Here is a 19385-nt window from a genome sequence, read left to right on the forward strand (position 1 = left end):
CTAGCAACTGACTCAGACGCAGCATTGTGCGTACGAGGAAAGAACTCTTTCATCTTGCCATTTGCTGTCTTTCACTTTAATGGGCATTTTTGTTTTAAATTACAAGTCCCAGGATCACAGTATAAACCTCAAACTATTTCTACCGGGTGAGCCAAAAGAGAACACTGGTGGGTTTTTTTTAAAATGGAAACAGTTCAAAATCTGAAAAGACACAGATGAAAAGAGAAAGATGTAGAAGACAGATGCTCTTACCTGGCCTTTGGCTGGCTCTTTTTTGCAGCTGCTTCACTTGCTTTCACTGGTTCTGGGAGCTTAGCAGGCAGCGGAGAATTCTGAAAATCCAAAAACCACTGGGTTTACTACACAAAGTAGAAATCATGCAGGATTGTAGATAAAGTTTGCAAAAGAGCCGCAGCAAAGTCAATGGGATTCAGGATCCTTAATCAGTCAAATTTGCGCATTTTTCAAAAATGACAACTATCCCATCATTAATGGCCTAGGGAAATAGAGCATGGAAACCCTTCCAATGTTAAAAACAACAGACAACCTTATAAATCGGGACCAAGCCAATTTTGTAGTGTCTGGTTACCGTTTGTGGAATTTGAACACAAATATACAAACAGAAGGTTGACATGACACAAATGGGTATTTTAAAAGGTAACAAATATAGATTAATGAATAAAATTTATTAATATTTGTATGGAAACTTCACACATATTCACTATGACAAAATAAAAAGTTGGAAATATGCTCCAAACAAGAGAAATGTAATCAGAAGCGGAATGGAAAAGCCAGGAAGGTCTCCAAACCATTATCTTTAGGCGACTGGATGAAAGTTTTGTACCACCCAAATATTCTTAACACAGTATAAAGCACCTGTAAACCACAGTTTTGAATTGGATTCTAACAAGATATACTAAATAACATCATCAGATGACTGTATTACATTTACTGTACATTTTAAATGGAATTTGGCTAATCTCAGGTAACCAGGCTATAGCCACAAACCCAACTGCAGTACAGATTACATACGCGATGAAGAATTCGCCTGGAAATCAGTTTCACAAGCATGGTCTAGTTTGCCATATACACATACACCTCTACAGAAGGTCCCCATGACAGCCTCGTACTGGTAAACCGGGCATGGTAGTAAATAAGTGATTTGCAAGGGCTGGCGTTGGGGTTTCCCCACACACGCACACACCATAGGGAGTGGAGAACCAAACCAAACCAAAAAACCAGCATACGCTTCTGTTCATTATAGGCCTGGGAACCCACGGATGCAATCGGCCGGTTTTCCTAATTTTCAGGGTCGCCCCCATTTTTCACACGAATGACTGTAGCACCGCCCATGGTTTGTCTAGCAGCTCTGCAAGACTTCCATTACTACTTACACTCATGTAAACACCAGGAGTACGTAGTCATTTAATGTTGCTTACGTATCAGCTGGAAAAGATGAAGGCCTAAATTTTCTAGAGGAACTACCGATTTTTGGGGGACCCTAACTTGAGCCACCACCGAAGGGTCTGATTAATCGCTTTGGAAAGTTTCAACCTAAATGCGTTAAGAGACCGAATCGATTCTGAAACGTAGCTATACTGTGAACTTCCCCACCTCCCTCACACCTGCAATGAGCAGGCTTCCAATACCCACGGAACAAAAACATGGGCAGCATCCCAACCCTTCCCCACACACCCCACCTCCCAATACCACAAGACATTAATGAAGAGAGAGTCATTGCAAGTGTAGTGCAATACACAGAAACCGCCCCCCTACACCACCCTCTTGTACTTTGCTGCAACGTTCTTGGAATCCCCTGGGCTGTCCTCTTTCTGGGTTCAATCATTGCGACCTGCCTTTGTTCCTGTCCCAAAACTGAAGTGCACATAAATGAAGGGCACTTAAATGCATCCCCCCCTTCTCTCCTTCCAAGAGACATGTTTTCACTGCCTCCTTTGATAACACTCAGCCGGAGAGCATTTGCTGATTTTTCTTGGGCCTGTAGATCCAAACCTCCAGAGATTTATCCTTCCTAGCCTCCCGCATTTTCACATCACATAGAAGCTGTCAAATCTCATCACCCCTTCTGCTGCTGCTGCTTTTAGACATGGTGATGGATGGATGCCACCATGAAAACAGCAAAATTACTTCCTTCCATGCACTTTACTAGTTATCTTCCCCAGAAAGCGTTTAATCTACCATCTACCTGTATTGCTCACTAGGTACGACGTGTCCTGTCCTTTGTGCAAGCACTGATTCCTAGTGGTCTCAGACAAGCTATCTGCCATTCTTATACCCCAGAGCCACAAACTAAGCAATGGGTTTCTCCAGCAGCCTAAATTAAATGGAGATAAGGAATAATAGCGCAAAGAACCTTCAGATGGATTCAAGCCCCAACTCCACTGAAAGGGTCCATGGTCACTCACCTGTACATTTGGGACGGGGCACTCCCTCTTTGTTAACTTGAATGCAAAGTAAGAGACCTGGTAAATATCAGGTCTCTTGTCAGGGTCTGGTTCAAGCATATACCCTAAAAAAGAAAAAAAAATCATCATTAGAAGATGCAGATTCATGGATAATCATGTAGCTCATGTCTGCCATATATGCACATGGTACATGAGCCACACCTTCCAGGTCAAGTTTGGATTGCAAGACAGCAAATCTCTAACAGACATCAAGAGACTGTGTACTTAATGTACTTATTCTGCTGCAATCGTATGGATTCTACACATATAGACCCAAGTACCAAATCTTGCACTGGACCCGATGGGGTTATACAGCGTACATATCGTGGCTTAGAGCGTCCAAGAAGTCTTTAATCGCAATCATGGAGCCTCGCTGAAGGCAATAGCAAGGTTCTTTTTGACATCAGTGGGAACAGGAGCAGCCGCAGTTCCTTCATTAAAATACCAAGTCAGTTTACTTTCCTAAACAAGCCAAGGCAAGCATATTCACCTACCAATGGAAGTTTTAAATGGTGCACCGACAGTAAAAGTCAGCAGACTTCTTGGTGTGTCCTTGGGCCAAGTTACTTCCCCTGTCTAGAATTCAGTTCTCCAACTGTAAATCAGGGATACAGATACTTTCTCCTACCCTTTATTTCGGCTCTTTAGATAGTAAATTGTTTGGAGCAAGGACCAGCTGTTGCTATGCGTATGTATAGCAGCTGGCACAACAGAGCGCTGATCTCAGTTGAGGCTTCTAGTCCCTACAACGATGACAACAGAAAACTTTCTAATGCTCTACCCATCTCTGCCTGAGAGTAGCTGAAGGACAAACGTCTGCACAGACTTGTCCCCTACATAAAACTTGAAGTCAGTTTAATATCTGCTCAAACCAGGGCATATGGAGAAGTATCAGCTTATTTTGAAAACATGTCAGAGTCTGCGTTACTCACACACAACTGGCAAAACCAAATGCTCTACTGAAAGCAGGCAAGATATTCCAGCTTTGCTGAGAGTAATGCATCGTACCCTTAATTACACAGTCACTTGAGTCAGTGGGTTATTTGTAATCGTTTTACTTCTGTTTCTCAGTTCACAGAAGACGAAATCTTATCACGAGGCTAAATCACTGTGGCTCCTTATGCAAATAGACTTATTACTGGAGAAACATTTTTGCATAAAGAGGCTTATTGTGCAAATTTCGGTAGCAATCTTAACCCAAATGGTTGTCTATTTCCCTAGTTTTCCACATAGATTATCACAGTCCATCCAAATAGAAACTCTGCTATTATAACCATCTTTGGCACAGCCATCTTCTAAATTACTGTAAACTCATTCGTTTCATCCTTGCATGTGAACAAGTCTTTTTGAAAGAGAGAACATACTCCAGTTCCTTAGCTCTAATAATTGGGAATTAGAAAAACTTCATTTGGAACATGAAACCAAAACTCTGCTATTGAAACGGATATACTCACGTATGAGACAGTGCATGTCTTGGGAGTAGCGAGAGTTGTCTGGAATGGTGAAGTTTCCATCACAAATTGCCACCTGACTCTCCCCAAAGGGTAAAGTAAAGTAACACAATTTGTACAGTAAACAACCAAGGGCCTGAAGAGAGGAAAGAACAGAAAGAAATATTTAAACAGTAACTACTGCCATCATAGATTAAAGAGGAAGGATGGCCCAATGGTCAGAGCACTAGCCTGGGACTCGGGAGAACCAGGTTCAATCCTTGCTTTGCCACAGGTTTCCTGCATGACCTTGGTCAAGACATTTAGCCTCTCTGTATCAGAGTTCCCAATCTGTAACACGGGGATAATCGCACTTCCCTACCGGACAGGAGGATAAATACCTTAACAACAACATGAGGTGATCGGATACTATGAAAATGGAGGGCAGATAAGTACCTAAGATAGATCACACGCATTATTAGCCACAACACTGCCTCAGTCCACATATCAATATGTATATGAAGGAGATTGAGATATGGCTACTTGGTCCCTACTTCAAATTCATTTAAATATACTTCAGATGTGTTGGGCCGAGTAGGAGGCCAAAAGGTTGTAGGAGCTTCAATCATATAAACTCTTCATCCACATTTGCCACTGTCCCCCATTGTGGGGAGGGCTGTTTGGAGTAGAAAGAACAGTTCCACAGTACAGAGATTCTCTTATGGCTGAGGATTTTGTCTACAAGGATTTCTCTGACCAGAGAAATTTCTGTTGTCATAAATCAGACTGATTAGGTCAAGGTCTAGTCACAGCTGCAAGCTACTTTTAAAACGCTCCACACAGTCCCGAAAAGAGGGAGGCCTTATCTACCCTAGAAAGCTTTAAACACACCGGGATAGATAAACTGGCTAAACCCTTTTAGGGCTTATCTACATGCACATTTAGCTAGCGGCAAGCTGGCGCGTGAATCTACCCCACTCTAGCCTGCCTTCCTCTAACTGTCCGTGCGGACTCTGCTGATGGTCGAAGCAGATCGACAGACTTAGTCCTCTTATCTAAGGGACTAAATCAAAGTATATTAAACTGCTAATGTGCATGAACTGGGTCCATATAGACGGTTAGTCTGCAACAGGCTAGCCCAGGATAGATTCATGCCCAGGCTTGTCACAAATTGATGGTTTGTGCAGACAAGCCCGTAGTGTAGATGCAGTTCTATGAATATAAGAGTTCCCTGAAGCTAGACCAGTATGAGCGCTTGGATACTGGTATCAATTGAGTCCATGCTGGGAGTTGTACTGCTAAAATGTGACAGCCCTAACCAAAATAGTTCCACCTGAACTGAATCTGTGTGTAGACAAGGCCAAAGTAAATTTGTATTAGTTGAAAACAGAGAGTAGTAGGTGAAATACAATGGAAAGGAGGTTAAAAAAAGCAGGATGGTCTCAGGGAATTGCCAGATTATAATTGGACAAATGGGAGGGGGGGGGAGAAGAGAGAGAACATGGATTGTATTCGGGTAATTGGGAATTCAGGCAATCGAGAGGGCAGGAGCTGTTCAGCAGCAGGGTGGCTTCTTCTGTGGACAGGGGCTTGTGCTCACAATCCTGGCCAATGGTCTCTGCTCTGCCCTGCTCACTTGCTCCTGCGACAGAGGGGCTGCGGAAGGCTGGCTGCCACAGGAGGACCTCCCACACAGCCACAGGTTCATTGTCCTCCTTACAGCCCTGGCCCTGGGTCTGTTCTGTTATCTGAGCCTCTGCATTATCCAAATCCCTTCTCTCCCCACTCCCCCCAAATGTATTTCATGTATCTCCTGCTCAGGGACAAGGAAGGGTTCAGAAAACGTGGAGGTTTGACAATAGGGTTTGTTAATCAGGAGTATACTGTATACTAGACTGGCAAAGTGCTTGTAGGACGGATGCAACTATATCAGCAATGCCGTGCTTCGTAGGGCATGACTCTCTCTCACCGAGCCAAACAGGGATCACACCTCATCCCGCCCCTGACAGAGGTCTGAGGCATAGACCTGCCCCAAGAGCCAGGCCCTGCCCCAGAAAGGATACGCTCTGAGGAGACAGGCAAGACTAAGGATGGTAAGGAAACAGACACTAAGGGTCTGGGCCAGGGTCAAACAGCATGTCGGTAGTGGAGCCAGAATTAGAACCTGGGGAGTAATTCTGCCCAGGAGGGTGCTATGGTGGCATTAAGTTTTGTGCCCCCCTGCTTTCCATCTACTGAAGGGGGCCATTTTAGACTGCCTCTGGCTGGCAGAGCCACCCCAGGGCTGCCCCTTACGCTGGAGCTTGCAGGGAGCTGCCCTGCACAGAGGCTGCATTGGAACAGTTCTCCCCGGATTGGCTCCCTTTTATGCTGCCACATCCGTGCAGCTTCCAGTCAACTCCCAGTCCAGTGCCCTATCCACTAGGCCACACTGCCTCCCAAGCCAGAGGCTCCTCACAACACACAGGCCCCAGTCCTACAGCGGCTCCCATTAAACACCGAAGAATGAAAAGCTCAGTAGGACTCTGGGTGCATGCAGGCTTTTGCTGGACGGCACTCGTAGCAAGGAAAAACGGCCTCTTGCATATACTGTGCCCAGTTTTTCTTCCTCTCATATACATTGAGCTGTGTATGCAGAGCAGTTGTTGAGGCTACAGTTCAACTCTTATACACCGGTTACTGCCTGACGGTTATCTAACTCAGAACTTTCCAAAGCATTTAGCTACACCCAAGGGTAACGTTTAAACTAAGCCATTCCATTCATCACTTCTGCAGAATCACTGTTCCGCTGGGACAGAGACAGGATTCTCTTCTCTTTCCCCCCCCACTCTTTCTGATGTGAAGATAAGCTGCCTTTATTTTATTAGGTTATACGGCTGCACATTGCTCAACCGTCACATTGCACCTTCAACAGGACAGCAAGTCACAAACAGGTTTGGACGTCATCGCCAGAAACCGAGCACTGCAAAATCTTAGTGAGGAAAAAATCTGGCCAGGTTTGGGAATCCAGGGCCAAGGGTAGGAACCCATGTCAGACTTTTTAAAAAACACAAACACAAACAGTATAGCTTTGATTTTGTGTGGTTGAGACCCACAACCAGGTGCAGCTTTGGATCCGTTCCCGTCGGGGGGTGGGGAGGGGGTACAACTGCAACCAGTGAATTTCTTACGTCTCTGAATTAAAGCATTACAAGAGGGTGCAGAACAGAGACGCAATCATGTTTCATCAATTGGCTCCGTCATTTGAAATACCACAACACAAAGATCAAATGGAGCCTCTCTCTATGCAGAACTTAGGCAAAAAAAACATACACCTCTACCCAGGTAAAACGCGGTCCTCAGGAGCCAAAAAAAAAAAAAAAAAACAACAAAACAAACAAACACACAAACCACAAAAAACAAAACTTACCACGTTATAGGTGAAACCGCATTATATCGAACTTGCTTTGGCCTTGAGCATTTCCATTATTAATAGTCACTTCCCACCCCGACTGACCCCTCAGAACCCCCGACCCATCCAACCCCTCCCGATCCTTGTCCCGACTGCCCCCTACAGAGACCCCCGCCCCTAACCACCCCCCCCCAAGACCCTATCCCCATCTAAGCCCCCCTGCTCCTTATCCCCTGACTGCCCCCTCTAGAGACCCCCTTAGTCCCTAATCACCCCTACCCAACCCCCCCCGCTCCCTGACTGCCCCGACCCCTATCCACACCCCCTGCCAGGCCCCTGGAACTCCCACGCCATATCCAACGCCCCCGTTCCCCGACTGCCCCGCTCCCAGAACCGCCGAACCAGCCAACCCCCCCTGCTCCTTGACCGCTCCTCCCCCAAGACCCTCTGCCCCTTATCCAACCCCTCGGCCCTGGCCTGACACCCTTAACACGCTGCTCAGAGCGGCGTGCCGGAGCGCGCAACCCTGCCCCCCCAGAGCGCTGCTTTACCATGTTATATCCGAATTTGTGTTATATTGGGTCATGTTATATCGGAGTAGAGATGTATATGTAAATAACTGTTTAGGTATATCCAATAGTTATCAAGTAATCAAAGTTTTGTTTTTTCCCCCCCAAGGCTGCAAGTCAATTATGTGACTTTTGAGTGGGTTTCATACATACCCATATATCTGCTTTTGTAGTAATAAGTTGGCCGCTATACAGGTTGACCATTTCTGGTGCTCTATAGGACAGTGTCGTGTACCTACAACAAAAAGCTTCATTAGTTAATTGAAGTCACAGGGTAGTGAGTTGGGGAAGGAAATCCATTTGTTTTAATTGCAAAGGATTCCCTTCCCCACACCCCAACAATTCAAATTTTACTTTTCTATAATAGAAATGCACTAGGTGCTCAAGTTCTAAACCAGCAGAAGGATTTCTAATGCATTTTATAGGTTGAAGTATTTTACAGGATAGAACGAAGCTGGTTATAAAAGAAAAAAAATTAACTCCCACAAACTTCCCAGGGAAATGAGGGCTACTGCAAGATCCTTTTAACAGCCAAGAGTTTGCTCTCAAAAAGTCCAAATCTCTTAAAAACCAGAGCTAGTAACATTCAAAAATTCAGAATGTTATCTTGCTATTCCACATCGGTTGTTAGCTGCATGTCCCTTGCACTGTCCTCACTCCCGGGGCTTTGGACAAAATCCAGTCATCGTAACTGAAAGCGTGGCTTCTAATAAATAGGCTTCCATGCTGGGAGTTCTGCTCAGAGGTATTGTGAATGGGAGGAAAATTATTTTATAAAAACAAATGGTAATTGAAAACTGCACCAGTTGTAACTAAAGTACTGGCAAAAGTCAGACACAGTCTAAAAGATCCCTAATAATGAGGTTTCGTCTGAAGGTGGTTTAAGGATGCTGTGGTCTAGTGTGCTATTTGCCACACCCTTTCATAATCAAGGTAAAGGGCTGGCTTCTTTTGCAAGCTTAGCAATAAGTGCGCAAACAGGCTTGGACTGCTTTGCAAGGTTAGGAGCACTATAAAATCTAAGTCAAAAGGCTGTACATATGAGAGGCAGGACAGACTCACTTTTCACAGGGTTTAGTCATTCCCACGCAATTCCTAGCATGTGATTTATAGTCAGGGAGCGTTAGAGTAATCAAAGAGTTTTCAATAGAGATTTTAAGCTATACGAGACCCCAAGTCCCCCATTCTCTGTCCCTTCCTTTCCCCACATATCTTCCCTCCACCACCTTCTCCCTGACTCAGGATCACCCAACTTCTCTCCCCTTTTAACAGCTTCCTCGGGACCACACTTTGCAGCCGCCACCTTTCAAACCTCAGAAGAGCACTTGGGCCTCTTTTCAGAGCCCAACGCTGTATATATTTTTTTTTTTTTTAAGGCAACTGTAAGAGTCACTGCTGGAGTAATCTAGGGTGGTCAGGGATTATTTTGTCATGTTCATTGCCTCGCAGCGCAGGCAACCCCGGGAGAAAGGAGCTGAGACATACTGACCCCCATGATGTAGACCACTGAGCTGATCAGTATCTGTCAATACAAGGGTTCTATTAGTCCTAAAGCAACTTCCTGGCTTTCTGGAGTAATTTGTTTCCTCATCCGCGAAGCATCCAAACTACCATGCTTAAACCTATGCACAGGTTAGCATCACCACCACCACCACCAGGCTAGAATCAGGGCCCTATTGTGTTAGGTGCTACATAAACACAGAACAAAAAGACAGGCCCTACCCCAAATAGCTTACAGTCTACGTTTAAGACAAGAGACAACAGATGGATACAGATAAACTGTTGGGGAAACAATGAGACAATATTGGTTACCATGACAGACAGACAGTGGTCCCAGCACACCAGCAGCCTAATGGTGGTCATGGTTTTTTGGTAGGTATCATGACAAAGGAGAGTTTTAAGGAGAGCTCAGAGGGAGAATAATGAGGTAGCTTTGGGGAGGTTTAGAAGTGTGAGGGGCAGCATGGGAGAAAGCGTAAAGGAGTTTGTTTGAAACTTTAGCAGGTGAGTGATGGAGGCTGGCATCATGGACCAATTGGAGGCGGCAGTCAACATACTGGTGTAGAGAGACAGACACTTACTTCTTGATCTCCTCTTCCACTGCATTCACTCCTTCGGTTTGAGGGTTCTGGAATTTGTTGGTGGCACTTCCGAAGTCACACAGGACATAATGGCCACGATCATGGAGCAGGATATTTTCAACCTAAAAGCATTGCACACAAAACACATCCATTTCTTTGCATTAAACAAGATTTCTCCTCATTTTCTATAGCCACAGCAACATGAATATTGGTTTTTTTAGATTCTACAGCACACTCCGACTCAAACTTTAAGGTCAGAAGGGACCATTCGGATCATCTAGTCTGACCTCCTGCACAACGCAGGCCACAGAGTCTCACCCATCCACTCCTGTAACAAACCCCTAACTTATGTCTGAGTTATTAAAGTCCTCAAATCGTGGTTTAAAGACTTCAAGGACCAGAGAATCCTCCAGCAAGTGACCTGTGCCCCACACTACGGAGGAAGGCAAAAAACCCCCAGGGCCTCTGCCAATCTGCCCTGGAGGAAAATTCCTTCCTGACCCCAAATATGGTGATCAGCTAAACCCTGAGCACGTGGGCAAGACTCACCAGCGAGACACCCAGGAAAGAATTCTCTGTAGCAACTCAGATCCCACCTCATCTAACATCCCATCATAGGTCATTGGGCATCTTTACGCTAACAGTCAAAGATCAATGAAATGCCAAAATTAGGCTATCCCATCATACCATCCCCTCTATAAACTTATCAAGCTTCGTCTTGAAGCCAGATACGCCTTTTGCCCCCACGGCTCCCCTTGGAAAGCACACGTACTAGATAAGTTTGAAATAGAAACAGTCTTATAATAAAAAGAGGGGAAGAATAGCCATGTAAACCATCAAGACCCGTGCACACCTCGGGGGGGGGGAAAATCACACAGTTGCTGCTAGAACACCATCTTCCCTTCCCCTCCATGTCTCTTTTCATAGAATCTCAGGGTTGGACGGGGCCTCAGGAGGTCATCTAGTCCAACCCCCTGCTCAAAGCAGGGCCAATCCCCAATTTTTGCCCCAGATCCCTAAATGGCCCCCTCAAGGATTGAACTCACAACCCTGGGTTTAGCAGGCCAATGCTCAAACCACTGAGCTATCCCTCCTCCTTTTCATTCCCCTCAACCCCCCCCCCCCCCCGATTGTATTGTCTCTATTAAGACGGTCAATTCTTCAGGACAGTGACTGTGTCTTAGTTGTCTAAAGTGCCTAAACATATTGCAAGTGCTATGATCTACATTTTCAATAGTGGATTTTAATTGGGTGTGCTCAACAGGAGATGTTTAAGAGGGGCCTGATTGTCAGGAGGTGCTTAGCACCTCCTGTCTGTGGGGAAAGAAAAAACGAAAAATCAGGACCCTTTCAAGGTGCCTCAAGGTCAAAAATAACTAGTCATTTTTAAAAATCTGTGTTTATATTTTCTATGCAGAACTTGTATAGGGTACCAAGTATGGTAAAACTAAAGAAATAATATCTGAGCACACAACGTATATACACCATAGATCTGCTATCAGAGCACGTCAGCCAATGACCGACACTGACTCCAGCCCTCTCGAGCATCGTCTTCCCCACAAAACAGCTTGCAGAACTAGACCCATTAGATTAAGCCCAGTTCCTCAGTTTCTTTCCCAACCACTGGCTATGTTGATCACAGGATTGTCACTAAAAAGAAAAGGAGTACTTGTGGCACCTTAGAGACTAACCAATTTATTTGAGCATGAGCTTTCGTGAGCTACAGCTCACTTCATCAGATGTCTGATGAAGTGAGCTGTAGCTCACGAAAGCTCATGCTCAAATAAATTGGTTAGTCTCTAAGGTGCCACAAGTACTCCTTTTCTTTTTGCGAATACAGACTAACACGGCTGTTCCTCTGAAACCTGAGGATTGTCACTGAATTTTATCCAGCTTGATTGTCATGCAGGCTGCCAAAAGGCCTAGCACTTACAAGTGGTATTTGTTAGGCCAAAGCCATACAACTGGATACTGAAACATCTATGATGGGCACAGGGTTTGTCTCTGGCTACTCCCAATATTTAAATATTGCCAAAACACTGCGATTATCCAGGTGTCATTTCAAACCAGTAGAGTCATTGCCTTCCTCACCCTTCGCCCTTTCAACACAGATGGAGGCAGAGAAAGAGAGGAAGAAGGATAGGCCAGGGTTTGGACGCTAACCTAGGTTCAGGAGACGTCTGTTCAATTCTCCACTCCGCCACAGACTCTGAGACACTTTGGGAAAGTCACTTGGCTTCTCTACGCCTCAGAACCCCATCTGTACCAATGGGGAGAGGAGCACTGCACCACCTCACAGGGCTGTTGTGAGGAGAACCATATTAAGGCCCTGAGAGGCGCTCAGATACCTTGGGACTGGAGGACACACGGATACAGAAGATACACTGCTTCAGACATCCAATGCCATTGTACAAATATTAGCTAATAAAACGGTTTTAAAAAAGGGGCTTCCCTTCAAAGATGATCTAAAAAGAAAATGGAGCATTTTAAGCAGCAGAAGAAAATAAAGCCTACAGCAATTGCGGCTGGGAAAGAAAATGTGCTGGCTTGCTTAATCCATGCTCGTAACACCCCCACCCCTCCCCTGACATCCATCTGCTTTGAATAATGCACTGTACACCGTTCTACCTAGTAGCGCTACGTTCGAGTTATTCCTTATTCCAGGCAAACGTCCGGCAAACGTTTTCTGGAGAGCCCCTCCACTTCAGCTTGCCGAGAATTCCTACTCTGAAGCATCTAGCAAGGTTGATTATGGTGGCATCGGGCTCTTAACATGCAGCTTTCTTCCGACCCCCTTTCAGTAACTTCCAAAGAAAATAAAGCGTTTCTGATGAGAAATGTATGACTGTTGCTGACTGGTGGGCCAACAGAATGGACGGTCTGTTTCAACACCAGGCAGGAGGCGCTTTCGTTCAAGTCAACGAACTCGACAACCGGGGCCAGATTATTACCGACGCTGAGCGCTGAACTCTAGATCAAGTCAGTGGGAGCTCAGCGGTTCTACCGTCAGACATTTACACTCCAAAACAGAGACAGATGCGGGAAAGCTGTGGGTTGCTTTGGCCTCATTAGCTGAGGGACATAGCCTTTGACTGACTCAGAGGCAGCTACTGGTCCCTGCTAATGCAGCGAGAGAAAAAGGTAACGGGGCAGAGGAAGTGGGATAGATCCGTATTTTCTTTAGTTGACAAGTAATAGGCACCTATTGCCTACATCTCTAAAGAAAGCCATAGCTTCAGACCTTGCATGTTGCACTTAATATGGCCTAAAATTTTCAAATCTAAGTGATCTGAGGTGCTTTAATAGTTGGGTACTTGACTGAGACACCTTGAAAGGGGCGGATTTTCAGAGCATGGGTGCTCAGTGCTTTCTGAACAGGGCCCTTTAAGGTGTCTCAAGCTAGGCATCCAAATATTAACACCCCCCCACAACCCCCCTTCCCCCAGTTACAGTTTTACTGTAATATTTTATAGCAAAAACCACTGCACACCACCATAGCCTGTGGAAATATTATGAGTCTGGCATACTATCACCGTGGCCAAGATAATGCTTAATTATTATAGTCAAGTTTCAACAAATATACATCGCTAGGCTGAACATAGAAGCCATAAAAAAAACCACCACACAAAAAAACCCCCACACACCCCGAGACAAATTTTTCTAGGTGGTGAGCTGGGGAACGGGGGAGAATAAATCAGATGCACAGTTGTCCAGCAGAGACTCAGTCTGCCTAGTCACACTGCATTGGAAGTATGACATTCAGAGGATTAGTGTTACTATATTTAAAAAACAAAACAAAAAACAAACAAACCAGAAATCTATAATATTAGTATGCCAGCAAACAGATTCCAATTATTCCATAGCTCAATAAGGCTGAGAGAGACTGTGTTTAGCTCACCATCATTATCTGACTTGATCAGAGCGGTGTTTTACGATCACCTGCTGCATCTCTGCTACAAGAGAAACAAGTAGTACCTCTGTCAATCCAGCCTCCTTTGCAAGTCTGGAGTTTGGAATGGGCTTGGACTAAACAGAAGTATCGTTTGAAAGAGCATGCGGCTTATCATTAAAGGGAGCGTGGAACTGACCTGTGCTTTAGAAAAAGCAAGAGTCACATCGAGCTAAAGAAGAAGAAGAAGGGGAGGCTGAATATTGACAAGTTATACAAACAACTGCCCGTGCAGGAACTATGGAAAGCAGAGATTCTCAATCCTTTTTCTTTCTAAGCCCACCCCCCTATAAAAACTCCACGGCTCACCTGTGCCACAACTGGTTTTCTGTGTATAAAAGCCAGGGTCGGTAGCCAGGGGGTAGCAAGTAGGGCAATTGCCCGGGACCCCATAGCACAGGGGCCCCCACAAAGCAACATTGCTCAGGCTTCAGCTTCAGCCCTGGGTGACGGGCCTCAGGGCCCAGGGCTTCAGCCCCATGCAGTGGTGCTTCGGCTTTCTACCTTGGGCCCCAGCAAGTGGAATTCTGGCCCTGCTTGGCAGCCCCCCAAAACCTGCTCGTGGCTCCGGACTCCTAGTTGGAGAACCACGCTAACACTGGTTTCAGAGTAACAGCCGTGTTAGTCTGTATTCGCAAAAAGAAAAAGGAGGACTTGTGGCACCTTAGAGACTAACCAATTTATTTGAACACAAGTTCTGTGATTGTTCCTGTCTGCTGTATAATTAATTTTGCTGGGTGTAAACTAATGAAGGTGGTGGAATATAATTGGTTACGTAATCATGTTACAATGTTAGGATTGGTTAGTAAAATTTCGTGAAAATGATTGGCTAAGGTATAGCTAAGCAGAACTCAAGTTTTACTATATAATCTGCAGTCAGTCAGGAAGTGGGTGTGTGTGTGTGAGGGGGAATGGGAACAGGGAATGGGGTGGGGAAATTGGAATCATGTTTGGCTGAGGGCAGGAATGGGAACAGGTACACAGGTGTAAGGCTCTGTGGTGTCAGAGCTGGGAAGGGGGACACTAAGGAAGGAAACTGGAATCATGCTTGCTGGAAGTTCACCCCAATAAACATCAAATTGTTTGCACCTTTGGACTTTGGGTATTGTTGCTCTCTGTTCTCTGTTTATGCGAGAAGGACCAGGGAAGTAAGTGGGTGAAGGAATAAGCCCCCTAACACTGGAGATATTATCATGGTAATACTTGCTCGGATTCTCCTACCACCCACCTCTTTGGGTCCCTAAAACTGAAGTTTTCAGGGAAGACTTGCTCTCTTTTAGGCATGAAGACCACATTTTCCCTAAACAGGTTTCACTGTAAAACCAGGGGGATCTGCAGCAGAGAGATCTGAAGGAACAGAAAGCATTAGAGAACACCCAGTCCAGTCTGCAAGTGAGCCGGACGTGAATGAACGCCTCAGAACCATGCTGGAGATGCTCTTACTCAAACGGAAACTTGAAACATGTTTTGAAATGCCTGGTGGTAATAAGTATGCACCTATATCAATACACACGCAATGCCAGTTATTGGATTATATGTAAGTATACACAGTACGGCTGTAAACGTGTATCCCAAATACAAAGAGATGGCTTTGTGCTCCACAGCAGGCTGCCATCCCATTGGGAACTAACAGATTGACAAAGGACACAAGGGCTCCAACCCCACATACAGTGCGTTTCCCGAACCTGAGAGGGTCAGGGTCACCGACACCCTGGGGGGGGGGGGAAGAAGTGTTTCCTGTCTTCTCCTACACTTTGGCAAGACTGGTATAACTTGCTGTGCCAATGAAGTCTCATTGTATTCAGCTAGAATTGTGTTCACAATATGGAGTCTTTAAGAGTAAATGAACACATACAGCACCTAGCTCATCACCTGTTGATCTCAAATTGCTTTACGAAGGAAGTCAGTATTATTATCCGGGGTGCTAGAACAATTTGTATAGCGGGGTGTTGAGAGCCATTGAACCAAACTGTAAACCCTGTATATGATGGAAACCACTTCAAGCCAGAGGGCACGGCAGCCCTCCTAATTCTAGCACCTATGTCATTATCCCCATTTTACAGAGGGGGAACTTTTAAAGTTTTATATATGGTCATATTCGGACACCCTTTCCACACTGCAATCAATGAGACTACCTTGAGAAGGTTAGTGCTAAGCAAGTAGCATCAGAATCCGGTGCACAGCATCAAATGTGACGAAAATATGAGCATCATCGTGAAGTGTCATGAACTACCAAAAACAATTCAATATCTTGGACAGGCACCCTGAAGCCTTGCACAACACAATGGTTGACATGAACCAAAACTCCATGAGATGAATAAATATAAAGATCAGAAGGAACAATTTGATTGTATTTGTGGATTGATCTGGCTTTAAGTTTATTCCCCTTTTCTTAAATGAGGCTTCCTCCCCCTCCCCCACCCCGACTGCTCTTCTGTTTCATTATATTTGCCTCCCCCAAGTGCTTTGACCGAATATTGTATCATCATCTGCACTGCGGCAGCACCTAGGGACCCCAGTCATGGCCCAGGGTCCCACTGTGTTACGTGCTGCACAAAAACACAGAACAGAACAGATGGTCCCTGTGCTAACGAGCTCAGAATCTGAATACGTGTTGTACCACAATGTACCTTTCACAGTTTGAGGACTGTATTCACTGCAACTGTGTACTTAGACATTTTACAGGCTCATTGCTCTTAAATACAAAGACGACTATTTTTTTAAATTGAAAAACCCCAAAGACTGTGGTGACACTGGATAGGCAGCAGCTGCAATGGAGGTATCCGAAGAACGAAATTTTCCTGGGTTATTTCAATACCGACACAATCTAGATTTCTCCAAGTGCTCTTCTGCAAGCTCTTTGGGGCAGGGATGGTGTTTTTGTTGCATTTATGTATTTCTGGTTGGCAACTCTGATTAGTGCTTCTAGGCGCGAAAGTAAAACTAATATTAAACTTTGTGTTCATATCCCAAGGCAGAGGATGGCAGATTGTTTCCTCAACTCATACGCGTAATCTTATCATTAAAGAGGAGCAAGATTTCTGATGTAGAAACCTCACCGATTATCTAGTGATATGAAACCAGCCCATAGCAGTCACTTTCAATTATTACTCTCTGTATATTACATACACACACAAATATAATAGAGAGTATACAGAGGGGGAGGATTAACTCATGAATCCAGCACAGATATCTCATCATTTATTCCTATGCTACATACTGATAAAGAGTTTGTTTGTAAACAATTAAATAACGCTAAAGCCAAAACATAAACAGCAGGTATGAGATTAGTCACTATCTAACAGGATCCTCTTTTTATGTGTATTGCCTATCCAAGCTACTGGAAGAGTCCCATGGACTTCAGTGGGCTTTAAATCAGGCCCTAAAATTTGTCAAAAACCAGAATCAGCTCACCCCAATTTAAAGCGGTCTACAACTGCATTCATTAGATTTGTTTCACGCATTTCAACCGACCGCACCATAGGTCACAAATACGTTAAGTGCCCTGAAGCATAACCACACCACTTAGCTGACTTAGTCTTATTACCTGGTTCCTTTTGGTGCACATGTTCTGTTTAGCTTCTCTACTAAAGTGGCCTGTCGCATAGAACAAACGCCCGTTTAAGGCTCATGGAAAATGATCCATGAAGTATATTTGAATTTCAAAACATACACATGATTCTGCTTCTTGGCCGAACACGTCATTCGGGCATTTTGGGAGTTGGTTGAGAGGAACAGGGAATTTGTGTTTTATTTCATGATCACAAGGGTGGCAACTTGAAAAGCATTCCGCGTTGGCCTGACTCTGCTCCCACTAAAGTCAATGGGGGTTTGACCGCAGACTTCGACAATCTTAGCCCAGCAAAACGAAGGGTGACGGGATAGGATTGGTCTCTATAAATACATTCGGGGGGGGGGGGGGAGGAGAAGAGAGGAAGAGGGAGAAAAGACCTATTTAAGCTACAGGACAACACTGGCACAAGAACAAATGCATATAAGCTGGCCATGAGTAAAGGCAGGCTGGAAATGAGAAGGATTTAAACCATCAGAGGAGCGAGGTTCTGGAACAGCCTTTCAATAGGAGCAGTGGGAGCAAACAAACTTTTTTAAATTGGAGCGCGAAACATTTATCAGCAGGATTATAAGACAGGTTGCTTTGGACAGCTGAGTACTGGCCTCCTTGATGGGTCCCATCCAGACCCACGTTCTTAACAGGCATCAGAGCCAGGTGACTGTTTCTGGAAATCTCACCCCTACCCTGTAGTGTTTTGCAGCGTCTAAACGAGGGTCAGAGTTGCATGCTCAGGCAAGGTCTGTTATACAGAAAAACCCACGGGCTGAACTCTCCACTGAAAAGGTGGCTGGAATTCATGGTGAACAATTTATCTCATGGATTTTGGTAGGCTTTTTGTGACAGTTGTTCACAAATGGCTGCATAATTTGAGCAGACCTATAGATGGTTGAACATCTGGCAAACAAGGTGACTTTTCTATTAATAGGCAAAGAATGTATTCATGAATAAATTTTCTCATCAATATAAATGTTATGGCAATATGATGAGTCCCTGATCGGGAGCGAGGGCCCATTGTGCTAGGCGTTGTATAGAGGGTAGACCCAGCCCTTGCCCAGAAGGGTTGACAATCGAATACGTTGTTCAGACACCTCCACCCCATACCATTGGTATCTACAAGTTACCTTCAGATCCCTGTGGATTATAGGCGTTTTACACTGGTGCAACCTGGCTACGGCTTCACAGGTGTCGCAAAAGATCTGCAAGACTTCATTCTCTGTGAATCCTGTCTGCAAGCGTTGGTTCATCAGGTTCACCACCTGGCCTCCTAAACGGAGGAAAAAGCAAAATTAGACCTGCACATATTGCTGAAGCACAGACCAGTCAAAAGGAGCCACCTTCTCCAAAGGGATCCAACATGCTGGGTTTTAAACTGCCTGGTATTGGGGCATGTGTGACCTTATGGGCCGAACATAATCCTGGGAACAAGGAACTCATGAGTTCCAAATCCACTTTGGACAAAATCTCTCCCTGTGGCTGTCAGCATCTCACTTAAGCAAACAACGTAACCTCCTGGTCCACTGGTAAAATCAAGTGTCTTATGTACCTTACCTGTCAGGAGGCGCCACATGGAGAATTTATGTCTGGAAAGTGATTTGAGAGTGGTTATTGATTTTCATCTCTAATATTTAAAGTTTCCACTAAGTGCTCTCACCCCCAAATCTACACTAGGAAAAATAACTGCAACATTCAAACATGTTTTTGATGCAGCCATGTTCTTTTCTTGCCTCTGTAGACATAAAACCCCCACCAGATTAGAGAAATACATTTTAGTCATGCATAGTTTGGGCTAAGCCAGCAGTTCTCAACCTTGCCAGACTACTGTACTCCTTTCAGTAGTCCGATTTGCTTGCATACCTCCAAGTTTCACCTCACTGAAAGACTACTTGCTTACAAAACCAGACATAAAAATACAAAATGTCACAGCAC

General features: G+C 44.9%; 1 protein-coding gene across 10 annotated transcripts in view; it reads right to left on the minus strand.

Moving 5' to 3' along the window:
• The window catches only part of AAK1 (AP2 associated kinase 1), a 128217-nt gene that overhangs the window by 50671 nt on the left and 58161 nt on the right, over window positions 1–19385 (minus strand). For all 10 annotated transcript variants that reach the window (XM_048829189.2, XM_048829190.2, XM_048829187.2 and 7 more), the window contains exons 5-10: window positions 18581–18723; window positions 9937–10058; window positions 8009–8090; window positions 3920–4052; window positions 2427–2530; window positions 253–332 (exon numbers count right to left, since the gene is read on the minus strand). In XM_048829189.2, coding sequence (XP_048685146.2) covers window positions 253–332; window positions 2427–2530; window positions 3920–4052; window positions 8009–8090; window positions 9937–10058; window positions 18581–18723 — 664 coding nt within the window. The remainder of the gene's footprint in view (window positions 1–252; window positions 333–2426; window positions 2531–3919; window positions 4053–8008; window positions 8091–9936; window positions 10059–18580; window positions 18724–19385) is intronic.

Source organism: Caretta caretta, chromosome 26 (assembly GCF_965140235.1).
Source record: "Caretta caretta isolate rCarCar2 chromosome 26, rCarCar1.hap1, whole genome shotgun sequence".
Lineage (NCBI taxonomy): Eukaryota > Metazoa > Chordata > Testudines > Cheloniidae > Caretta > Caretta caretta.